The 25355-nt window shown below is 44.9% G+C and overlaps 1 protein-coding gene across 5 annotated transcripts in view; it reads left to right on the top strand.

The window, feature by feature from the left end:
- CSMD2 (CUB and Sushi multiple domains 2) overlaps positions 1–25355 on the top strand; it is a 984984-nt gene that overhangs the window by 729054 nt on the left and 230575 nt on the right. For all 5 annotated transcript variants that reach the window (XM_067473669.1, XM_067473670.1, XM_060784605.2 and 2 more), the window contains 5 exons: positions 1644–1832; positions 11245–11414; positions 14788–14944; positions 19176–19367; positions 22146–22272. In XM_067473669.1, the coding sequence (XP_067329770.1) occupies positions 1644–1832; positions 11245–11414; positions 14788–14944; positions 19176–19367; positions 22146–22272 (835 nt within the window). The remainder of the gene's footprint in view (positions 1–1643; positions 1833–11244; positions 11415–14787; positions 14945–19175; positions 19368–22145; positions 22273–25355) is intronic.

The raw sequence follows: 25355 nt of genomic DNA, 5'->3' as shown, positions 1-25355 counted from the left end.
TCTTTGCAGGTCGTTGGGGGCGAGGCCTCCAAGGAGGGCTGTGCTTGGCCATGCCTACCTCTCCCTTCTGCATGACTGACAGCTTGCCGGGAAGGAAAGGAAAGGTGAGAGAAGCTCACCGCAAGGGAAGGAAGGGAAACTGCGAGATTTTAATGGTTCTGGAGGGAGGGAGGAGCACCTTCCATTAACGAAACAAAGGAAGCGATTCGTATTTCCTGGTATTTCCGATCCTTTTTTAAAGAAAATTTCAGAAATAATTTCAAAATCGAGCCACCAGCGCCCCCTATATACGAAACGAGTTTAGAACCAATTATTTTCTTGATCAACCAAGCCTACTGTTTGGCACAAGTCTGCCCACACGAAGCAGGTGAATATAGCACTAAACAAAACATGCTGAATAATCACAGGATGTCTCAAACCTGCAGCTGTTGATAAACTCTACAAGCTAGCTGCCATTGCCCCCTCCCCCCCCCCCCCCCCCCCCGCCGGTGCGCAATGGGAAGTTGCTGCTAACTGTTAGAGAAATAAGGTTGAAATAAGGTTGAACACTGTAAAAGCCATCCCTGGCTATCAACCTCCTTCCAGTAGACTCAAATCAAGGAAAAGCTTCATGAGAACCACCACTCCTCTTAACATTTCCCCAGTAACAGCAAGAGTATCCCTCTGGGAAGCTAAACCAAGAAATCCCAATTGGATGCCCCCCCCCCCCCAATGAGAGTCTTCCTTCAGAGGCAAACTAAGAATGGGCAACTTGGAAGTCCCTGAACAGGCTCAGAAGTTGAGTAGGCAGATCAAAAGACTACCTGGCAAAATGGCACTACCTAGTCCTAGAATCCTCCACCTTGTGCAACTGTGGAGCAGAAACTCCGCATCTGTATGCTTGTCTACAATGTCCTGCCTTATGTACAGAGGAAGAATTGTTTCAAGCTGCAGACAGTGCGGTCACTGTTGCCCATTCTTGGTCAAAAAATATTTAACCGCTTGTGCTTCTTCTATTTTTATCAGTTTTATACTTGTTTATGCAATCCTTTTGATACGAAATAAATAAATAAGTAAAACTTACAAATACATTAAGTTAAACAACAAACATATAGAGCAGTGGTTCGCAACCTGTGGGTTCCCAGGTGTTTTGGCCAGCCAGTTTACCAGCTGTTAGGATTTCTGGGAGTTGAATGCCAAAACATCTGGGGACCCACAGGTTGAGAACCACTGCTATAGAACCTGTCTTGGGGACTGCCTGATATAAAGGACTTCATTAAAAATCAGTTGCAACGCTAGTCTGTCCCATGTGAAAAAATGCTATGTAGACACAGGTCTATGCTGCCTTTAATTAAGAGCTTCCTCCTTGCCCATCTTTTTCAAAAAGTAGGCTCTACTGCACCTATAATTAACTACTTCCAGTTCATTTGTTCAATTGCATTCCCACTGGTTCTTAACTACTACTGTTCCTTGTGTATATTGGATATGTTTCATCTCTGCAACCAGAACAACTGGTCCTTATTTTAATTCACTTGCTATGATCACGGTTTGTGGTAGTTACTAGATTTCCAAGGACATGGATAAAGACAGGTATGAGAAAGGGAGTGTTCAGCCACCTCCTGAATGGTTTGTGGATGCCATGACCTCTTGGTTCTCTCTGTCAGAATATGACCTAGAACCTTGTGATGAGCCCGAGGTGCCCACCTACAGCATCCGCAAGGGCCTACAGTTTGGCGTGGGAGATGTCTTGACCTTCTCATGTTTCCCTGGGTATCGGCTGGAGGGCGTCTCGCGCATCACCTGCCTGGGAGGGAGACGGCGTGTGTGGAGTTCGCCTCTGCCAAGGTGTGTTGGTAGGTGGTCACGTGCTTTAATTTTGCTTGGGCAATCTACCATGTTGGGAACCAGAGCTGTTAGGCTCAAAAAACAACCCTCACTTGGGGTGATTCCACCATAAATATAGCAGAATGCTAGAAGCAGACTTCATAATTTATTATTTATTATTATTATTTATTTACAGCTTTTATATTCCACCCTTCTCACCCTGCAGGGGACTCAGGGCGGATTACAGTGTACACATATATGGCAAACATTCAATGCCAATTTTGTCATACAACATATACAGACATAAACAGAGGCTATTAACTTTTCTGGCCGCCAGGGGAGCTGTCGCTTTCATCGTCCATCTGCAACACTGATGAAGTACTTCCGCATTCCCCGCATTCTTTTTGCTGGAGTGCTTGCCGAGAGTCCTTTTAGTTAATTTAAGCCTCCCCACACTTTAAGGTGGTACCTAATTTTCCTACTTGACAGATGCAACTGTCTTTCGAATTACAAAGGTCAACAACAGGTTGGAAACCCACTCCAACCCGGGCTGGCTTCGAACTCATGACCTTTTGGTCAGAGTGATCTTAATGCAACTGACACTCAGCCAGCTGCGCCACAAACTAACGTGAGGTGCGTCAGGATTAGCTTCCATTCAACAGGATGGTACAGGATTGCAGAAAGAGAACATTAGGTTCAAAATATTTATTGAAGTAAAAAGAAATCCATTCTAGATAGAAAAAGTCTTGGAGCTAACTAGCTTACTAAGCTCATCTAAGCAAGGTAAAAGGATAAAATATCCAAAGTATCCATGCAGCTACATTTTGCCTGGAGAAAGGCAAAATGCATCCTTACTGAAAGAGAGACAAAAGCAGAGAGAAGGCAATGGAGAATCACTACATGGCCAAGCCAGGGCAATAAAAACACCTTTAAAGAGAAAGTTACCTCATTCCTCACAGAGATTCCATTGCTACATCTTCAAAAGGGGAGAAGATAGTGGCAAGCAAGAAATCCCCTTCTGGGAAAAGAATACATAGGAATGTGGGGAAAGGAATCCCTCACTCTAATCCTATATATAAGTATAGGACTGGAGACTTGTGCAGTCTAGGGATGAAACCCAACATACCATATCGTAATGTGACATGGGCAAAGAGCTGGCCATCTGTGGGGTTGAGAGTTTTACTCTCACTGTTGCCTCAGAAAGAAGCAAAGAAGAATAGCAGTGACTGACAGAGTCTGCCTTGGATGCAAACATGTCTCCCAAACAATAGGGGTAAAGAAAAAAGACCAAAAGAAAAGTTGGGCGTTTAAGATAAGTAGCTAAATATAGCACTTTCTAGAATTCTGTTTGTGATATGCGCTTAGAAGTTACACGTGCATTTGTTTCATTTGGGGCAGTCATTCTTTGAGCTTTGTCTAACCTCCCCACCAGCAGCCCCTTTGCTTTTCTTCCTCTCTCTTTTTGGATAACTGCAGGAGGGATAGGAAACAGTCCCTGCAGCTTGGTTGCCTCCTTCCCTGCCATATTCCATCTCCTCTAGTTGAGCCTTGGAGGCATTACCCTTCACCTTGGGCATATGATTCACCGTCTTGCCATGTCGGGGTTCGCGGTCAGGCCCTTAATTGGTTCAACTCATTTCTCCGGAACTGGAGTCAACACGTGGAGTACATGGATCAAGTCTCCGATAGATTCCCCCCTCCTATGTGGGGTCCTCCAAGGTGCAATTCTCTCCCCTCTTCTCTTCAACATCTACGTTAGACCCCTTGCTAGTTTGGCTCGGAGTTTCGGCCTGGACTGCTACCAATATGCGGACGATACCCAACTCCTTCTGCACCTGGAGCCTGGAGCAACATCAATTCTAGACAATTTCACCCTATGTCTGGAAGCTCTGTCGAACTGGCTATGTGCTAGCAGACTGAAGGTGAACCCAGCGAAGACTGAGATTCTCTGGCATGCCCGCCCGGCAGGTCTGACTCCTCCGTTACCCACCTTCGATGGTGCTGCCCTATATCCATCGACCACTGTTAAGAGCTTAGGTGTCGTCCTGGATTCACAGATGACAATGGAAGCTCACTTCACTGCTGCCAGCAAACAGGCCTTTTTCCATCTACGACAAGTGAGGCAACTGGCACCCTACCTATCTGACGAGGCTCTGGCAACTGTCATCCATGCCACGGTCACGTCTAGGCTGGACTATTGCAACGCCCTGTATGTTGGCCTTCCGATGTCTACGACGCGAAAGCTCCGTATTGTTCAGAATGCAGCAGCCAGGTTACTCACAAGAACGCCCATGAAATGCCATATAACACCAGTGCTGCAACATTTACATTGGCTTCCAACTGGCCTGTATAAGATGTTAGTTCTGACCTTTAAAATTCTTTACGGCCAGGGTCCATCGTACCTCTCCTTCTCCCATCATCGGAGGTCGCAACGACCAGCCCAACGCGACTTACTCTATATACCGGGTCCTAGAGAAGTGCACTTGGAAAGAACCAGACGCAGAGCTTTTTCTATTTCTGCCGCTGCCTTATGGAATTCCTTGCTGCCTTATATGAGAGCCATGCGTGACTTAGGGCCTTTTACTCTAGCACTTAAGACCTGGCTTTTTACTAGAGCATTCGATCTCTGTTAATTTTTAAATTCTGTATGTATATATTTTATCTTTTACAATTTAGCTGTAAATCGCCTAGAGCACTCTCGGATGGAGGGCGATTAATAAGTAATTAAATAAAAATATATATGTTGGCAACCATTGGAGGAAAAAGAATTCCAAAACTCAAGATGCAATGAATGATACTCTGCAAGGGAATAAACTCTGTATCTCTCCCAAAAAATAATACACAAATACACATAGGCTGTACTTACACATGTGTAAGTCACTGACAGGATGTATGCACTATATTTTAACTTGAATTTTAAAGCAACTACTGAACACATTGAGCCTTATGCCTGTGGTAGGTTCAGCACTTTGGATTGTGCCTCTTTGAAGTCCAAACTTGACTCCTCATGGGCGTTGAAAGCACTAGCTGCCACTTTGAAAATCCAAAAAGATTTTTTTTTTTATGTCAGGAGTGACTTGAGAAACTGCAAGTCACTTCTGGTGTGAGAGAATAGGCCATCTGCAAGGACGTTGCCTGGGTGTTTTTACCATCCTTGTGGGAGGTTTCTCTCATATCCCCACATGAGAAGCTAGAGCTGACAGACAGGAGCTCATCCTGCATGAGTTGGATATGTTATTTGGTGTTCAGAATCACTCAACTGAGCTTCAAGCCAACCAACAATTCCATGAAATGGCCCTTGTTTGTCCTGATTTTGGCCATGGCTTGAAGGTGTTTATGCTGGTAGCCTATCATTGAAACTCCAGAAGCACCAAAGTGAGCACTTCCATCTCTGTGTAGTGTGTATAGATTTAAGGGCTGGGTCCTATTGGTGGTCTCAGAGAGTGGAAGGCCACTAGATGAATTAATGAATCATGAGTCAACACTGCAATACATCTAATTAATTAAATATGAACCTGCTCTTGTTGGGAATATCAATTGGATTCAGGCCTAGGGATATAAATCATTTCCACTATTTTGCTTTGCTGGATGAGACAAGACTTTTGGGGACTTCGGGATGAAAATTTAATTTGGGCAAAAACCATTTTTGCAAATGCTTTTTTTGTGTGATGAAAACATTGGCTGATATTCAGTACTGCAGTGAAGAATTTGTAGCCTCCAGTTGTAGATTTGTAATGGCTCTGTATTCACTCATCCTATGTAGCCAAAGCCCACCTTAATAGCCAGCAGCTCCCAGCCCATTGTAACAGCCACCTCATTGGGAATGTAGATTCTGGTAATCAAGGAGGATGATTCTTTTGACAGCAAGCAAAGCTGCAAATATCAGAAGCAGAAGCCCTGTCACAAGTCTTTGAATCAGCTTTGTTTGCTGGCAAGAGAGGAGCATAAAGATCCTCCAATGGTCCCATTTGGCAAATGCGCAACCTCTTTCCCTTGATCTGGAGGTTGGCTCTTAAGGTGGATTGGGGTGCATGGGACAGGAGACATTACTTGGTTATGTCAACTAAGTAGCCAATCCACAATTCCAGCAATTGTATTTTGATTAAAAGAAAACTTTAAGACAGTGTTTCTCAACTAATACAGTTCCTCATGTTGTGGTGACCCCCAACCATAAATTTATTTTCATTGCTACTTCATAACTGTAATTTTACTACTGTTATGAATCGTAATATAAATATCTGCTATGCAGGATGTATTTTCATTCACAGGACCAAATTTAGCACAAATACCTGATATGCCGAAATTTGAATACTGGTGAGGTGGGTGTGTGTGTGTGATTTTGTCATTTGGGAGTTGTAATTGCCCTTTATAGTCAACCTAAAATTAAAGAGCCTCTCCGAGTACCCTCTCCGGGGGTTGAGAAGGGTGGAGTAGAAATCTATATAAATAAAAATGTAATGTTAGTTTGTGGGATTAACATAACTCAAAAACCACTGGATGAATTGACACCACATTTGGACACAATACACTTATCAGGCCAAAGAGTGACCATGACTCATAAAAACACTGAAAAACACAGCAGAAGAGATTTAAAATCCAAAAAATAAAAAATACATTAAAATGCATGTGCAAAACCACATATATATACGCAAACACACATGTATACACATAGACACAAATATATATACACACATACACACACACAAACACATATACACAGACTGGGCCACAGCAACGCGTGGCAGGGCCGGCTGGCGCAACCTGGCTGAGTATCAGCTGCATTAAGATCACTCTGACCAAAAGGTTATGAGTTCGAAGCCACCCCTGGTTGGAGTGGGTTTTCAACCAATTGTGTAGCCCGTTGTCGACCTTTGCAACCCGAAAGACAGCTGCATCTGTCAAGTAGGAAAATAAGGTACCACCTTAAAGTGTGGGGAGGCTAAATTAACTGATTTATGAGTTAATGCGTCATGTTGAATGCGTCATGGAGGAGGGAGAGGCTTCCGTTAACCGAGGAGCCCCCATAGAAGTCGTGGTGGGGAAGGGGAGATACGGGAAAGGGAGACCTTTAATTCGGCCTAGGGAACGTAGAACAACATTAGTAATCCCAAATCGGTCTCCTGATATGGTAAGTTGGTGTAACCGGGTTGGCGGTCCCTCGGGATTGAAAGTGGTGCTGTTGAACGCCAGTACTGTCAATGGTAAAACAACTTTCATCCAAGATTTAATCCTGGATGAACGGGCAGATCTGGCGTGCATCACAGAGACCTGGCTGGACGAAGCGGGAGGTGTAAATTTGACCCAGCTTTGTCCACCCGGGTTCTCTGTGCAGCACCAACCGAGATCCGGAGGGCGGGGAGGCGGGGTTGCAGTAGTCTACAGAGATTCCATTCTTCTGACCAGGACCCCCATCCCGCAGTCAACAAATTTTGAATGCGTCCACCTGAGGGTGGGTGACCGGGACAGATTAGGGATTCTGCTAGTGTACCGTCCACCTCGCTGCACTACAGTCTCCCTACCTGAGCTAGCGGGGGTGGTCTCGGACCTGGCACTGGAGTCCCAACGGCTGCTTGTGCTGGGGGACTTCAATGTCCACGCCGAGGCTGCCCTAACGGGAGCGGCTCAGGACTTCATGTCTACCATGGCGACCATGGGGCTGTCTCAACAAGTATCTGGCCCCACCCACAGTGCTGGACATACATTGGACTTGGTTTTCTGTCAGGGATGGGAGGAAGGCGGCGGTGTTGAGGAGTTATCCATCTCTCCGTTGCCATGGACCGACCACCACCTGGTCAGCTTTAGACTTACTGCACCCCCTAACCTCCGCAGAGGTGGAGGACCTATTAAATTGGTCCGCCCCAGGAGGCTTATGGATCCGGAGGGATTCCTGATGGCTCTTGGGGAATTCCCCGCCACCTCGGTTGGTGATCCTGTTGATGCCCTGGTCGCTCTCTGGAATGGGGAGATGACTAGGGCAATAGACACGATCGCTCCAGAACGTCCCCTCTCAAGTAGCCGAACTAAACCAGCCCCTTGGTTTACTGAGGAGCTGGCAGCGTTGAAGTGAAAGAAGAGGGAACTAGAGGGCGTGTGGCGTTCGGATCCGAGCGAGCCAAATCGAACACGGTTTGTGTCCTTTTTAAGGTCATATGCCACGGCAATAAGAGCCGCAAAGAAAACTTTCTTTGCGGCCACTATTGCGTCTGCAAAGAACCGTCCGGCTGAACTGTTCCGAGTTGTCAGAGGCCTGTTAAAACCCACCATTCAGGATGGGTGCCCTGATGACTCGGCAGCTCGCTGTGAAGCCTTTGCTCAGTTCTTTGCAGACAAAGTCGCTTTGATCCGCTCTGGACTGGATACCATATTAACGGCAGTCTCTGAGGATGTTAACACGAGCATCTGCTTGTCCAATTTTGACGGATTCATTTCAATTAGTTCAAACCGAGGATGTGGACAAGGTGCTTGGAGGAATGAGAGCTACCACATGCATCCTAGACCCCTGCCCATCCTGGCTTCTAAAGGAGGCCAGAGGGGGATTGGCCGAGTGGGTTAAGGTGGTGGTTAATGCCTCCCTTCGGGAAGGCATATTTCCAGCCAGCTTAAAGCAAGCTGTGATAAAACCGCTGTTGAAGAAATCATCACTGGACCCCACTCAATTCGTCAACTATCGGCCTGTTTCCAATCTCCCCTTTTTGGGCAAAGTCATGGAACGTGTGGTGGCCTCACAACTCCAGGCATTCTTGGTAGACACGGATTATCTGGATCCGGCACAGTCTGGCTTTAGGCCGGGGCATGGTACCGAGACAGCCTTGGTCGCCTTAGTGGATGATCTCCGTCGGGAGCTCGACAGGGGGAGTGTGTCCCTGTTGGTGCTACTCGACCTCTCAGCGGCCTTCGATACCGTCGACCACGGTATCCTTCTGGGACGCCTCGCGGGAATGGGTCTCGGAGGTACTGCTTTGCAGTGGCTCCGGTCATTCCTCGAGGGTCGGTCTCAGAAGGTGTTACTGGGGGACTCCTGTTCTACCCCACAACCTTTGTTTTGTGGGGTTCCTCAGGGTTCAATACTGTCCCCCATGTTGTTTAACATCTACATGAAGCCGCTGGGCGAGATCATCCGGAGTTTCGGGGTGCGGTGTCATCTGTACGCAGATGATGTCCAACTCTGTCACTCCTTCCCACCTGCTACTAAGGAGGCTGTCGAGGTCCTGAACCGGTGCTTGGCCGCTGTGACGGTCTGGATGGGGGAGAACAAATTGAAATTGAATCCAGACAAGACAGAGGTACTCCTGGTCAGTCGCAGGGCCGAACAGGGTATAGGGTTACAGCCTGTGTTAGACGGGGTCGCACTCCCCCTGAAGACACAGGTTCGCAGTTTGGGTGTGATCCTGGACTCATCGCTGAGCCTGGATCCCCAGGTTTCGGCGGTGACCAGGGGAGCATTCGCACAGTTAAGACTCGTGCGCCAACTGCGACCGTACCTTGGGAAGTCTGACTTGGCCACGGTAGTCCACGCTCTGGTTACATCCCGCCTTGATTACTGCAACGCTCTCTACGTGGGGTTGCCTTTGAAGACGGCTCGGAAGCTCCAACTAGTCCAGCGGGCGGCAGCCATGGTACTAACAGGAGCAGGGCGCAGGGAGCATACAACTCCTCTGCTGTACCAGCTCCACTGGCTGCCGATTAGCTACCGGACCCAATTCAAAGTGCTGGCATTGGCCTTTAAAGCCCTAAACGGTTCTGGCCCAACATATCTATCCGAACGTATCTCGACCTATCAGCCCACCAGGACCCTAAGATCTTCGGGAGAGGCCCTTCTCTCCATCCCGCCTGCTTCACAGGTGCGGCTGGCGGGAACGAGAGACAGGGCCTTTTCTGTGGTGGCCCCGCGGCTTTGGAATGCCCTCCCTATAGAGATAAGATCAGCCTCCTCGCTGATAGTATTTCGGAAAAAACTCAAGACATGGATGTTTGAGCAAGCATTCGGCTAATCCGATGCGATGAAATCTCTGATCAAGGACTGGCAATCACAGACAACGAAATTGGATTATGATTTTAATTTAAGAGATGCATTGGTCTGTATTGGTGGCCCAATACTGTGTATTGTATATGTATGTGTTTTATATTTTTAATTGGAATATTGTTGTTTTTAAATGTTGTAAACCGCAATGAGTTGCCGTTTTAGGCTGAGATATTAGCGGTATACAAGTGTACTAAATAAATAAATAAATGAGGCCATAAAGACTTCAGCAAAAAGCATGCGGGGAATGCGGAAGTACTTCCTCAGTGTCGCAGATGGACGATGAAAGCAACAGCTCCCCTGGCGGCCAGCAAAAAGTTAAATAGCCTCTGTCTGTCTGTATATGTTGTATGTCAAAATTGGCATTGAATGTTTGCCATATATGTGTACACTGTAATCCGCCCTGAGTCCCCTGCGGGGTGAGAAGGGCGTAATATAAAAGCTGTAAATAAATAAATAAATAATAGTGTTGTAAATAAATAATAAACTCCACCAATGATGGAATTGAACCAGCTTTGATACACAGAAGTCCCATGACCAACAGAAAATACTGGAAGAGTTTGGTGGGTGTTGACCTTGAGTTTTGGAGTTGTAGTTCACCTACATATAGAGAGCACTGTAGATCTGGACGAAACTTGGCACAAATACTCGATAAGCCCAAATGTGAACACTGGTAGAGTTTGGAGGAAATGGACCTTGACCATCTTTTTTCAAAGGTTTATAGGTCACCTACAATTAAAGAGCATTCTGAACTCCACCAGCGTTGGAATTGGGCCAAACTTCCCACGCAGAACCCTCATGACCAACTGAAAATTGGAAGGAATTCACAATGATTTGGGGGAGATATAGTTTACCTAGCTCTGGAGAGCACTGTGAACCCAAATGACTATAGATCTGGACCAAATTTGGCACAAATACCCGATACGCCCAGATTTAAATAGTGGTGGGATTGGGAGGGATTGATTTTGTCATTTGGGAGTTGTAGTTGCTGCCTAAGGGGTTCCTAAGACCATCAGAAATATGTGTTTTCTGATGGTCTTTGGCGACCCCTCTGAACCCCTCCGCCTCGCGACCCCCAGGTTGAGAAACTTTGCTTTAAGGTGACATGTTGTATGTACAAAAATACCATTTGGGTGAGGCATTATACAAAGCCCACCCCGAAAAGAGAGAAAAGTATACTAGTCTTTTTGGTCTTGCTCAAGGGCAAACCCCCCCCCCCCCCCCCCCAAAACAAAACTCTTAGCCATTGGCAATGACCCTTTCTCTTTCTACATTCACAATGCAAGTCATTACAGATGTGTTTGTGTGCATTTAAGCAGAGAGAGATGATAAACTGAAGTCTACACCTGCATTCTTTTAAACAAAATTCATCAGCATGACCTGTGAATGTTAAAATTTAATCACTCTGCCTCTCTCTCTAGCTGAATGTGGCTCTTCTGTAACCGGGACGCAAGGAGTCCTCTTGTCCCCAAACTATCCGCTCAACTACAACAACAATCACGAATGTATCTACTCCATCCAGACGCAGCCGGGAAAAGGAATTCAGCTCAAAGCCAGGGCTTTCAACCTGGAGGCCGGGGATGTCCTCAAGGTAATGACTCATCCGCTGATGGTAGCGAAGAGGCTTATGGTGAGGCTAGAATAAACAGCATGGCTGGAAATCAGCTCCCTTCCAAATTGCTTAATCCCAAACAGAATTTGCAGGCTTGCCAAGCAGAAAAGCACAATCACGGAGCAGTTCATCAGTTGTAAATAGAGGTTGGCAGTCAAGCTTCCTTTACACTTGATGGGGGAGAAATGCTCTCAAAAGATTGCTGTCCAGAGGTATTGTTGTTGTTTTAATTAAACGCCAGTGGGAATGTAGACAGAGCACTGAGGAGAAAACACCCACCTCTTAAAAAGATAACATTGTGGGTGATTGGTCTGAATTTCTGGCTGAGATTCTGTTCATGGCTGGTGAAGCATAAAGCTCCCACCGACATATCTATGGCAGCCAAAATGGAGGTGATGGGCTCCCTGCCATCCAGTAGCCATTCTGTGCATGGACTCAATGGTGGGATTGTGTTCATGCACCATTGCTGTGGAGGTGAATGGCAAAACCATTACATAAAAAACACTGCATAACATCTAAACTCTACAACTGGGAGTTGTATTGGCATAGCAACCCCAAGCCCTAGTGTTTTGTAGGAAAGGAGCAATGGAACAAAGCAACCCTAACTGTTAGCTGTAGGGGGCTAGGATGAGGCAAAAGGCCCATCTGGCAGGAGAAATGATCTTTTGCCCGCAGAATCGTATTCTGCCAGCTGATCTCAAATATACTATCCAAGATCTCGCAGGTGAAATTGCTTAGACAATCCCTCATGATGGTCCTCCAAGTGCAGTGTCTTGGTGGTAAGTTTGCAGGTGACTGTGGAGCTCTATTCTTGATCCACATGTTCTCCCACAGTGAGGGCATTGTTTTCCAGGTGAAAGGCGGTCCCGGTCAGGGTTAGCTTGATGCACGTTTCTCCTTTCCGCCCTCCAGCCATGCCTCTTCAAATTCTGCAGCACTGTTGGTCACAGCTGACCTCGTTAGAGCACTCAAGGGCCAGAACTTCCCAGGTCTCAGTGTCTATGCCACGATTTTTAAGGCTGGCTTTGAGCCCATTTTTAAATCTCTTTTCCTGTCCACCAACATTACATTTCCTGTTTGGAGAAGAGTAACTGCTTTGGGAGATGGTGATCAGGCATTTGGACAACGTGGCTAGTCCAGCAGAGTTGATGGTATAGGAGCATTGCTTCAATGCTGATGGCCTTTGCTTCTTCCAGCACACTGATATTTATCCGCCTGCATTCCCAAGAGATTTGCAGCATTTTTCAAAGGCAACTGTTTCAGGAGTTGAATGTGACGTCTGTAGACAGTCCATGTTTCACAGGCATATAGCAGGGTTGGGAGGACAATAGCTTTATAAACAAGCACTTTGGTATTTCTACAGATGTCCCATAGACATGTGAAGAACATGTGTGGCCAAGCAAGATCAGAATGTGGCCAAGGTAACAAAGGGTTGTCAGAGAAGAACTAGAAGGGGCTACAGTTGTTTGTTTTTGCCAGTCTACTAGGAAGGACAAGATTCCCTCTCATCCATTGAATAAGTTGAGTTCAAACTATTTTTGGACTTTGAACTAAATTTGCAACTACTGAGAACAGTTGAGGAGAGTGGGAAAGAGAGGGAGGGAGCGAAAGGAAAGAAGGAAGGATGGATGGAAGGAAGGAAGGAAGGGTTTAAATCCACTGAAAAAATAGATGGTAGAAGATGTATCAGGACTGTCCCTCCAAAATTGGAGGTTATGTGATTCTTGGCCATGGCCTTACCTTGACTGATCTTCAGTAGAACACTCCAGTGGTCACTGAAAAATGATAATCATACAAACAAAATACGTGAAATTATCCCTTGTAGCATGCAGTCATAACTTAGTGTTATTATGTCTTAGGGCTTGTCTATATGTGCCCATAAAGAAGAGGCTAATCAAGTAGGGATGAAACCGGTCCATTCCTACTGGATAGTCACCTTAGCTTGGATGTCCCCTACAGCTGCTGTCAGAGAGTTCATGGCCATCATTGGGCACCTTTCTTACATCAGCAAAGGCAGTTATGTGACCAGGGTAAAGGAAGGAGTGATAATGATTTTATCCCACACCATAGGTTGAAAGTCCTAAACTCATCACTCCTTTCCACCTGCTACTAAGGAGGCTGTTCAGGTCCTGAACCGGTGCTTGGCAGCTGTGATGGTCTGGATAAGGGCAAACAAATTGAAATTGAATCTAGGCAAGACAGAGGTCCTCCTGGTCAGTTGCAAGGCCAAACAGATAACAAACAGGGTATAGGTTTACACAGCCTGTGCTGGATGGGGTTACATTTCCACTGAAGACACAGGTTTGCAGCTCGGGAGTGATTCTGGACTCATCACTGAGCATGGAACATCAGGTTTTGGCAGTAGCCAGGGGATCATTCGCACAATTAAAACTTAAGTGCTAGCTGTGCCTATAACTTGGGAATTCAGACTTGGCCAAGGTGGTCCATGCTCTTCTTATATCCTGAAGCCCTTGAAGACTGTTTGGAATCTTCAATTGATCCAAAGGGCAGCAGCCAGATTGCTCACCAGGGCAGCGTACAGGGAGCATACCACTCCCCTGTTACATCAACATTGGCTGCCAGTCTGCTACTGAGCACAATTCAAAATGCTGGCTTTAAGCTATAGAGCCCTAAACAGTTATGGCCCAGCTTACCTGTCTGAACATATCTCCTATGAACCATGTAAGAGGTCAAGATTGTCTGGGGAGGCCCTGCTCTCAGTCCCACCTCCTTCGTAGTCACGGTAGGTGGGAACAAGAGACAGGGCCTCAGTAGTGGCTCCTCAGCTGTGGAACGTCCTCCCCAGTGATATTCAATCAGCTCCTTCTCTCCTTGCCTTCGGAAAGCAAGTTAAAACATGGCTATGTGACCAAACTGCAGTGCAATAAGTCAATGTAGAATCTGTTCAATGACAACTGGATTGGCTCTGGACTATGACCTTGGACGACACGATTTTAATTTGATGTAATTGTTTGATGTATTGATTCTGTGTTTTTAATGTAAATGTTTATCTAATTGTATGTTTTATGGCATTGATTTATTGCTGATGTTTAAAGGCGCTCTGAATCCCCCTCAGAGCACCTTTAAATAAGCCATCATGTGGACATCCAGGTTGAATGACTGGTTGAATTTGGGTAGACAAGGCCTAAGTTATTGGAAGAAAGCAGTTTAATCACAAGGATCTCCTTATTTGTAATAAGCAAGTTACAGACTCTAAGATATGTCAGCAAGGAAGACAGGAAAGGAGTCTATATCACCCAGAGATGAACTTGGGGGGTGGGCAAGCCCAGCACTGCGTAAGGCTGGATGGAAAAGTGCCCCTTTCATTTGCATTGCCTCCTCTCTTTTTCAGATTTATGATGGCAACAATAACTCTGCCCGTCTCCTGGGCTCCTTCAGCCGAAAAGAGATGCTGGGGATCAGCGTCAACAGCACCTCCAGCACCATGTGGCTTGACTTCATCACTGATGGCAACAACACAAGTCAAGGCTTTGAACTGCAGTTTTCTAGTAAGTACAGAAAAACAGGAGGCTTCCTTTCAGCAGTGCCCACAGCGGTGACTCTTACTATGTTATACAGAGTGGTTGAAAAATAACAACGAAGCTAAGTTCATTGTGTGTCTTCAAAACACTTTCAGATCATGGTGATCCTAAGATGGATCTATCATGGTTTTTCTTGACAAAATTTGCCTTCCCCTGAGGTTGAGAGAATGTGACTTACCCAAGGCCATCAAGTTGGTTTCCATGGTTGAGTAAGGATTCAAACCTTGGTCTCCAGAGCCAATGTCCAAGCCACTACGCCATGCTGTTACTGAAATAAAATAGCTAGAGGAAAGGTAAAGCCCAACTTTTGTAGAAAGCTTCATTTATGTACCTACTTTCTTACCTTTCTATTTATTATCTCTTAGCATCCTAGACTCCTTGAGGCTAAATGTAACTCAGGTGGTACCTAATTTTCCTACTTGACAGATGCAACTGTCTTTCGGGTTGCAAAGGTCGACAACAGACTACACACAATTGGTTGGAAACCCACTCCAACCCGGGCTGGCTTCGAACTCATGACCTTTTGATCAGAGTGATCTTAATGCAGCTGACACTCAGCCAGCTGCGCCACAATCCCAGAATTGAACCAAACTAGGCACACAGAACTCCCGTAACCAACAGAAACTAATGGAAGGGTTCAGTGGGCTTTGATCTTGAATTCAGAGCTGTAGTTCACCTACATCCAGAGAGCACAGTGGACTCAAACAATGATGGATCTGGACCAAACTTGGCATGAATGCTCAATATGCTCAAATGTGAACACTGGTGGAGTTTGGGGGAAATAGACCTTGACATTTGGGAGTTGTAGTTGCTAGGGTTTATAGTTCACTTACAATCAAAGAGCATTCTGAACCTCACCAACGATATAAATGGGCCAAACTTCCCACACAGAGCCCCTATGACCAACAGAAAATACTGTGTTTTCTGATGGTTTTTGGCGGCCCCTCTGACACCCCCGTGTGACTCACCCAGGGGTCCTGACCCCCCCAGGTTGAGAAATACTGATGTAGCAGATTAAAACATTGATTCAAATAAAAATCAATCTTTTTAAAAGGTTTAAAAATACACACCATCAAAACAGCACCAAAGGGAAAAAAAAAATAAAACCTTGCAGATTCCATTGTTTGCCTTTCTGTGTAGCAACACATTTCTGTGTATTCAGTCTGGTTCATCTATACTTACTTGAAGATTATCTATAGCTTTATTCCAACATTGGTAAGCCCATTTGGCTCATCCTTTTCTCGTGATTGTTATTGGTAATGTGTAGTGTGACAACAAAAGTGAGTTTGTTTAGGAATGTTCTTTTCTTTCTTTTTTTTTTTTTTTGCACAATTTTCAGGATAAAAATGACTAGAATACTGAAGCAGGTTTTTTTTTCCAAAACAGTTTGAGAGGGCCGGGTATAGGCAGTGGCACTTTGGGAAATTGGAAGAGGGTTGTTGTAGGTTTTTCAGGCTATATGGCCATGTTCTAGAGGCATTCTCTCCTGACGTTTCGCCTGCATCTATGGCAAGCATCCTCAGAGGTAGTGAGGTCTGTTGGAACTAGGAAAAGGGGTTTATTTATCAGTGGAATGACCAGGGTGGGACAAAGGACTCTTGCCTGCTGGAGCTAGGTGTGAATGTTTCAACTGAAGAGAACTTTAGAGTTGAAAAATCGGGTCCAGGGCCTTCATGCACTAAGCATCAAAAGAATTAAATAACAAAGGAGCCTAACCAGTTTTACTCTGAAGTAGCTTGCCACTGTATTGAATCCTATTCCCCAAATAGTTTCAGTACCATAGGTAGCTCCTGTGAACTTGAAGAGTGGCTCCCAGTCTTTGGGTCTCCAGATATTTGGGACTTCAATTCCCAGAAGCCCCAGCCAGCTTGGTCAACTGTCAGGAATTCCAGGAGCTAAAGTCCTGGAGGACCAAAGACTGGAAAATGCTGGTTTAAAGTCCTCAACCAAACTGACATGGAATCTAATAACTATTGCCTAGAATGTAAAGGAGCCCCCGGTGGCATAGCAGGTTAAACCGCTGAGCTGCAGAACTTGCTGACCAAAATATTGGAGGTTCAAATCTGGGGAGCGGGGTAAGCTGCCGCAGTTAGCCCCAACTTCTGCCAACCTAGCAGTTCAAAAACATGAAAATGTGAGTAGATCAGTAGGTACCGCTTCTGCTCGAAGATAACAGTGCTCAGGGCGGCTACATGACCTAGGAGACAACGCCAGCTCTTCAGCTTAGAAATGGAGATGAGCACCAACCCCCAGAGTCGGACACGACTAGACTTAATGTCAGGGGGAAACCTTTAACTTTACCGGCCCTTTTTGAAAATAAATGGCTATATAATGAATTAGTTGTGCATTCAGAATTGAAAAATGTGAGTTTGCTCCTTCGTAGACTGTTCAATCTTTTATAACAGTGTCTTCTCTCTCTTGAGACCTAGAAGATCAGGTGTGAGAGTGTAGGTTAAATTGGTCGAACAATGTGGCTCTATGTTAAGCCAGCTAATAGGTCAAATTTTAACTCATGAGCCCTTAGTTGACAACCTATAGACTTGGCCTTAAACAAATACACTGCTTAGATGGGCTCGGTTATAAGGATCCTATGTGTATGTGCTTATTGTAATTTTATATTGTTTTGTATTCACATGTTTTATGTAATTATGATGTTGTTTATTGTTCGCGTTTTCGGTTTGCGTTTTCGGTTTTTCTTTATTGTAATTGTTAGGTTCTTGTGGGTTTTTTCGGGCTATAGAGCCATGTTCTAGAGGCTCTCTATAGCCCGAAAAAAACCCCACAAGAACCTAGTGATTCCAGCCATGAAAGCCTTCGACAATACATTGTAATTGTTGTTTGGGCTTGGCCTCATGTAAGCCGCTCCGAGTCCCCATCGAGGAGATGGTGACAGGGTATAAATAAAGTTTATTATTATATTATTACATTTCCCAAAAATAGATCATGACTGCCTGGAAATCTAACCAGAAAGCTTTACCACCTGATGCATCCACTTTGGTTGCATCTTTTATATCAGTGGTTCTCAACCTGTGGGTCTCCAGATGTTTTGGCCTACAACTCCCAGAAATCCCAGCCAGTCTACCAGCTGTTGGGATTTCTGGGAGTGCCAAACATTTCTGGGAGTGCCAAAATATCTGGGGACCCACAGGTTGAGAACCTCTGTTTTATATAGTCAACTTTGCTCTCTTTTCTTCTTCTTTGAAAGAGTTAGTGAAGCATTGGTATTGCACACAACTCTTAAATAATGATAATTCTGTGCAAAAATGTTTGGCACTTATGAGACACATGAAACTCTGGAACTTTCCAGAGACACATGAAACTCTAGAACTACACCCGTCATCATTGGTAAAGAGTCTGGGAGTCCTTTTGGACCCTCTGCTGGCGATGGAGGCCCAGGTCTCCACCGTGAGCAGAACCGCCTTTTTTCATCTACGGCAGGCTAAACGACTGGCCCCCTACCTGTCCAGGGACAACCTAGCTACGGTGATCCAGGCTACAGTCATCTCAAGACTGGACTACTGTAACGCCCTCTACATTGCTCTAGGTCTGATCCTCTGTCGGTGATCCGGAAGCTCAAGTTGGTGCAAAATGCAGCTGCTCGGCTTCTTGCGGGAATTCCGATGAGATGCCACATAACACCAATCTTACTGCAGCTGCATTGGTTACCAATTGAGCACCGGATCACTTTCAAAGTGATGGTACTCACCTTTAAGGCCTTGCATGGTCTGGGGCCGATGTACCTGAAGGACCGCCTCACCCCCTACCAACCCCAGAGATCCCTCCGTTCTAAGGACCAAGATCTATTGGAAATTCCCAGTGTCAAGACCTTGCGTCTAACAGCAACCAGACACAGAGCCTTCACAGCAGTGGCACCATCACTCTGGAATACTCTGCCACCTGAAGTCCGTGCCTTGCGGGACCTATCAGCTTTCCACAGGGCATGTAAGACATATCTGTTTCGACAGACCTTTGATCTCTGATATTGTTGTTTTTAAATTGTTTTAAATTGTTTTTAAATTGTGTTAGATTTTAGCCTGTTCTTGTAAGCCGCTCCGAGCCCCAGGGGAGTGGCAGCATATAAGTTTGAATTATAAATAAATAAATAAAACTGGAGCATCAGCAGTCCCAACTCAATGAGAAGACAAAGGCTGGGCTCAAATTTCCCAACTAACCAGTTGCTCTTTTCTTCTGCTTTGAGGTTTTGAATTGATCAAGTGTGAAGATCCTGGCGTCCCTGAGTTTGGCTACAAAGTCCATGATGAGGGACACTTTGCAGGAAGCTCAGTTTCCTTTAACTGTGACCCTGGCTATACGCTGAGAGGAAGCCGAGTCCTCGCCTGCTTAACTGGGGAGCGTCGGGCTTGGGATCAACCTCTCCCCATCTGCGTAGGTATGACTCCCCTCTTTGTGTGAATGCCCGTAACTTCAGGAAGGTCTGCCATTACCATCAACATTAGGCCTGGGTAACAACGCAAAAATTTGTTTCTAAAATCGATTTGTAATTGGGGTTTTTTTTTGTTTCGATATTTAAAATAATTACAAAATTTTCCAAAAAAAAAGTTCGGTATTTACGAAATTTCGTAAATATTTACAAAACATTTTGTAAAGATGGCGCCCTTTTTTTTAAAATATTTTTTAAATATTTTTTAAATTTAATTATTAATTTAGTAGAATAGGGAGGAGAAATTAAAATTATTATTAAGGAGGGAAGGCAGGCACTCACTCTGGCGGGCCCTCTCGCTCGCCGCTCGCTCGCCCCTCTCGCTCGCCGCTCGCTTGCCCGCCCCTCTCAAAAGATCTGCCATCGCCGCTTTCATGCATCTCCACTGAAGAACGAAAGGAGTTCTACATGACTCAATGCTACAGACTCCTGGGAGTTGTAGTTTGACAAGGACTTTCGCCTTCTCTTCCAAAGAGAGTGGGTGCCTCCCCAAACAACATAGCTCAATGCTATGACTCCAGTTAGCTCAGGCATGGGCAAACTTGGGCCCTCCAGGTGTTTTGGACTTCAACTCCCACAATTCCTAACAACCTCAGACCCCTTCCTATTCCCCCTCAGCTGCTTAATTGTGGGAGTTGAAGTCCAAAACACTCGGAGGGCTGAAGGAAGTTTGCCCATGCCTGGGTTAGCTGTGTTATTTAGATCCTGAGAGAGATGATAGAGAGAGAAAGTGAGAGACAATAGGTAGACAGAGCGAGAGAGAGATGGCAGAGAAAGTGAGAGGTGTGTGTGAGAGAGATGACAGGTAGTCTCTCGCTCGCCCCTCTCGCTCGCCCTCTCGCTTGCTCAGCCGGCGCCGAGAGAGGAGAGCTCCCAGCAAGCATCGGCAGGCGGCCATCTTACGTATTTCCGAAATGGACGGAAATACAAAATTTTTTGGCGCCTGCCGTTTCGATATTTAAAAACACTTCCAGGTTAAAAAAAAAGTTTTGTAATCGTTTCGTAATTCAAAAATTAACGATTTTTTTAACGAATTACGAATTAACGAAACGAATTGACCAGCCCTAATCAACATGCCTAGGGACATTCAGTGGCTTGTATTTGAATAGACAGACAATTTCCTTCTGAATTTTTGTTCGAGCTTTGAAGGGCTTATTCAAAAGTGCATAACCCTTTGCCTAAAACTAATTCTTTAAAGTTCAAAATAAAACTAAAATAAGTTCATTGTCTCCCTGGTATCAAAGCTAGCATCTCCTAGAAATGTGGCCTTTGCCGGAGTGACAAGGTTTTCTGTAATGGCTCACTTGGTTTTAATGACAAAATGATTCACCAGAAAACCTTGCCTGAGCTTCCAAATGTGGCCTGTTCAAACTACAACGCCCAGAACCCTTCAGTCAGCACGTTCCTTGGCATGTCAACGTCTTACCAAGGAGATGGATTTTTGCAACAACTAAAAAACTACATTCCTAGGAAATGAACACAAGTTCTTGAAATGAGGAATTGATCTACAGCAGGGCTCTTCCAGAAGATTTACTTACTAGCACTCCATGCATTCTTGTTTTAAAAGCCAGCGGTAGTGTTTTTAATTGCTGTTGTTCCCATTTCAGGTTCCACGCCACCCCTTTTCCAATAACCTTCAGGTTAACTAAGTGATCAATGGAAACAAGGCTGTTTGTCTCTTTTAGTATACTGCAAGGAAACAAATCAAGCTCTCCATTTCTGGCAATATCTTGTTTTAACAGCTTGGCTACATTCCTCTGTACAAGAGCATTTACTCTATACTTTCAGAATTCTACCTGGAGGAAGGACAAGAAATGACAATTGTGTACATTTTCATTGTTTTATTTGTCACGTATTTTAATTACTTACTTACTTTATTTTTATCCCACCTTTGTTCCAACATAGGGACTCAAGGTGGCTAACATCAGGCATGACACAATCTATATAAATAAAAATGTAATGTTCGTTTGTGGGATTAACAGAACTCAAAAACCACTGAGTGAATTGACACCAAATTTGAACACAATATACTTGTTAGGCCAACCAGTGACCATCACCCCTAAAAACACACAAAAAACCAGCAGAATGGACTTTAACCCCCCCCCCCCTCCGGAATAAACCATATATACATATACATTTGTATACATATACACAAGCACACATACAGACACACACACACATATATATACGCAAGCACACACAAATATGCACATATACACACCTACATATATACCTACACACATATACACATACAGACACAGACACACAGAGGTCATTTAACATTCCAGCTTTTTCATGAGGGTATTCTGACCACTAGGGGAGCTGTCACTTCACCGTCCATTTGTGGCACTGATGAAGTACTTCCTCATTCTTTGCATGCTTGCTGGAGATTTTTATTGTATCGTAAATTAGCTTCCCCGCAAAGCGGTACTGAAATTTCCTACTTGACAGATGCAACTGTCTTTCGGGCTGCAAAGGTCGATAGCAAGCTACACAAATTGGTCGGAAGTTCACTCCGACCCAGGCTGGCTTTGAACTCATTTCCTTTTGGTCAGTAGTGATCTTAATGCAGCTGACTCCCAGCCTTCTGCGCCACAGTCCCGGTGCAACAGAGACTGGAAGGTCATCTATGAGGTTGAACTGTTGGACCTTGGGGTCTCTTTGAACTCTTTATGATTCAATGACATTTTAAGCCAGTTTGTTGAATGCTGATGTCTCATCTTCCAGCGGAATGTGGGGGCAGTATCAAAGGCGAAACCTCAGGAAGGATCCTGTCTCCAGGGTATCCCACACCCTATGACCACAACCTCAATTGTGTCTGGACAGTGGAGGCAGAGGCAGGCTGCACCATTGGGTAAGTTTGCTGTTTGTTTATATCCCACATCGTAGCATGTGACCACTGAATGCCATATATGTCAAGCAGCTTGAAACAACTGCATGATTTAAACCAGCCTAAAAGCATATTAAACAACTTAACAAATGGCTTTATAAAGTTGAAACAGTTTAAAATTACATGCATGGGATTTTTGGAATAAATAATAGGCAACAAAGGTTTAAGTGAACAAATTGCCAATATCTGCTGGATAATGGAGAAAGGCAGGGAGTTTCAGAAAAACATGGATTTCTGTTTTATTGACTACTCTAAAACCTTTGATTGTGGCAAGTTCTTGGTGGTATGGGCATACCAAATCACCTTGTCTCTCTCCTGAGGAATCTGTATAAGGACCAAGTAGCAACAGTAAGAACTGACCATGGAACAACTGACTGGTTCAAGATTGGGAATGGCGTACGGCAGGGTTGTATACTCTCACCCAACCTATTCAACTTGTATGCAGAACACATCATGTGATGTGCAGGGCTTGAGGAATGCAAGGCTGGGGGGGGAAATGGCTGGAAGAAACATTAACAACCTTAGATATGCAGTTGACACCACTTTGATGGCCAAAAGCGGGGAGGAGCTGAGGAGCCTTCTAATCAAGGTGAAAGAAGAAAGCGCAAAAGCTGGGCTGCAGCTAAACATAAAAAAACCAAGATTATGGCAACAAGAATTATTGACAACTGGGAAATAGAGGGAGAAAATGTGGAGGCAGTGACAGACTTTGTATTTCTAGGTGCAAAGATTACTGCAGACGCAGACTGCAGCCAGGAAATCAGGAGACGCTTACTTCTTGGGAGGAGAGCAGTGACCAATCTCGATAAAATAGTGAAGAGTACAGACATCACACTGGCAACGAAGATAATAATAATAATAATAATAATAATAATAATAATAATCCTTTATTTATACCCCGCCAACATCTCCCGAAGGACTCAGTGTGGCTTAGAAGAGGCCAAGGCCCAACACATCAATAAAACAACAGCATAACAAATACAACAATAAATAAACTCAAAAAACAAGCAATAAACATTAAAACAATAGCAATAAACATTAGACAATAACACCACGACGCATTTAAAAACGAAGGCCAGGCCAAATGTAATGATTAATTTTTTTAAAAAATGCTGGACATGACAGGTGAAATGGATAGGTTTTTGGAGATAGGTGCGGTGTGCAGACAATCTTAAATCTCTAGTAAAGTGCATTTGGGACATGATGCTTGGAGTTTCCTATTCTGGGAAGGCACACTGGAACAGCCACGTCTTCAAGCTCTTCCTAAAGACTGCCAATGTTGGGGCTTGTCTGATGTCCTTGGGGAGAGAGTTCCAGAGTTGGGGGGGGGCACCACAGAGAAGGCCCTGTCCCTCGTCCCCACCAATCGCGCTTGCGACACAGGTGGAATTGTGAGCAGGGCCTCTCCAGATGATCGGAGAGATCGTGTGGGTTCATATACGGAGATGCAGTCACGCAGGTAGGCAGGTCCCAAACTGGTTAGGGCTTTGTAGGTAAGGACCTGCACCTTGAATTGGGACCAGAAAATGAACGGCAGCCAATGGAGCTCCTTGAATAGGAGGGTTGACCTCTCCCTGTAAGGAGCACCAGTTAACAACCTGGCTGCCGCCTGTTGGACCATTTGGAATTTCTTGGCTGTTTTCAAGGGCAGCCCCACGTAGAGCGCATTACAGTAGTCCAATCTGGAGGTGACTAAGGCATGGACCACCCTGGCCAGATCCGCATAGTTAAAGCAATGGTATTCCCCATAGTCACCTACGGATGTGAGAGCTGGGTCATAGGGAAGGCTGAGCGAAGATGCTTTTGGACTGTGGTGCTGGAGGAAAGTGCTGAGAGTGACTTGGACTGCGAGAAGACCCAATCAGTCCATACTTCAGGAAATAAAGCCCGACTGCTCATTGGAGGGAAGGATATTCGGGACAAAGTTGAAGTACTTTGGCCACATCATGAGGAGGTAGGAAAGCTTAGAGAAGACAGTGATGCTGGGGGAAATGGAAGGAAAAAGGTAGAGGGGCCAACCAAGGGCAAGCTTTTTATTTATTTATTTATTTGGTTTACTTTTTCCCCACCCTTCTCACCCCGAAGGAGACTCAGGGCGGCTTACACATCCAAGCCACAATTCGATGCCCGTAAGATGAGTGGATGGCATCCTTGAAGTTATTGGCTTGACTTTGAAGCAGCTGGGGGGGGGGGAGCTCTGGCGTGGGCTGGTCCATGAGGTCACGAAGAGCTGGAAACGAATGAACAACAACAAAAGGTTAAATAAGCAGCTGTTTTTTCAGTCATCATTGAAACGAAGCCAGCATTCACAGAGCACTGGAGTCCAGTGCAAAAGTCTTGTCTCATTGCAATGTTGTACAATCAGAATTGTGCTTAGAGTGCCATTTCACGCACGTGGCCATTGCACATGAAAATACGTATTTCAGATTTAGCCATGCATTTCATATGTAGTTACAAATTTCATTGTGCAATGTTGCAATTCAGGAATGAGCTAGTATTGCACTATTGTCACATAATACCACTTCAATTGCCTTTTTCTTCCTACCCAGATTTTCCCATTTACAAATTCTGTCAGTTGTAGAGGGAAAGGTAATTGAACCTCTGCATCAAAGCACCCATTCATACCTCCCACATGCTGATTTAATACTGCTGTAAGCATAGCATAGGTGCTCATGTACAAGGTCCTTATACTTGGAAATGCAAAATAAATAATGAAGAAACATCACATCAGAATAATCCAACATTTCTGGCAAGAGAAGCTGGGTTTTACAACCTGTGTGAGTTATGCAAATGGGTGCCTTTTGCATGATTATTTTTCAACTTAACATAATTTATTTTGCAGCATTGACTATTTGGCACCAGGAGATGACAGTTAAAAAAAAATAGGTCAATGAAGTTCACAATCAGTAAATTAATCAACTCAGCTTCTTTGTTTCTTTTTTAAAAAAAATCTTGTTGATTAATCAGTAGCCGGGGTTTGCTTTCAATGTGAGTTAATTGAAGACTTCCAGGCTCTTTTGGTGTTGGTTTCGTCTTTTTTGAAAATT

This window comes from Anolis sagrei, chromosome X (genome assembly GCF_037176765.1).
Source record: "Anolis sagrei isolate rAnoSag1 chromosome X, rAnoSag1.mat, whole genome shotgun sequence".
NCBI lineage: Eukaryota > Metazoa > Chordata > Lepidosauria > Squamata > Dactyloidae > Anolis > Anolis sagrei.
Note: the sequence above shows the minus strand (reverse complement) of the source record. Positions and strands in the feature narration are given on the sequence as shown.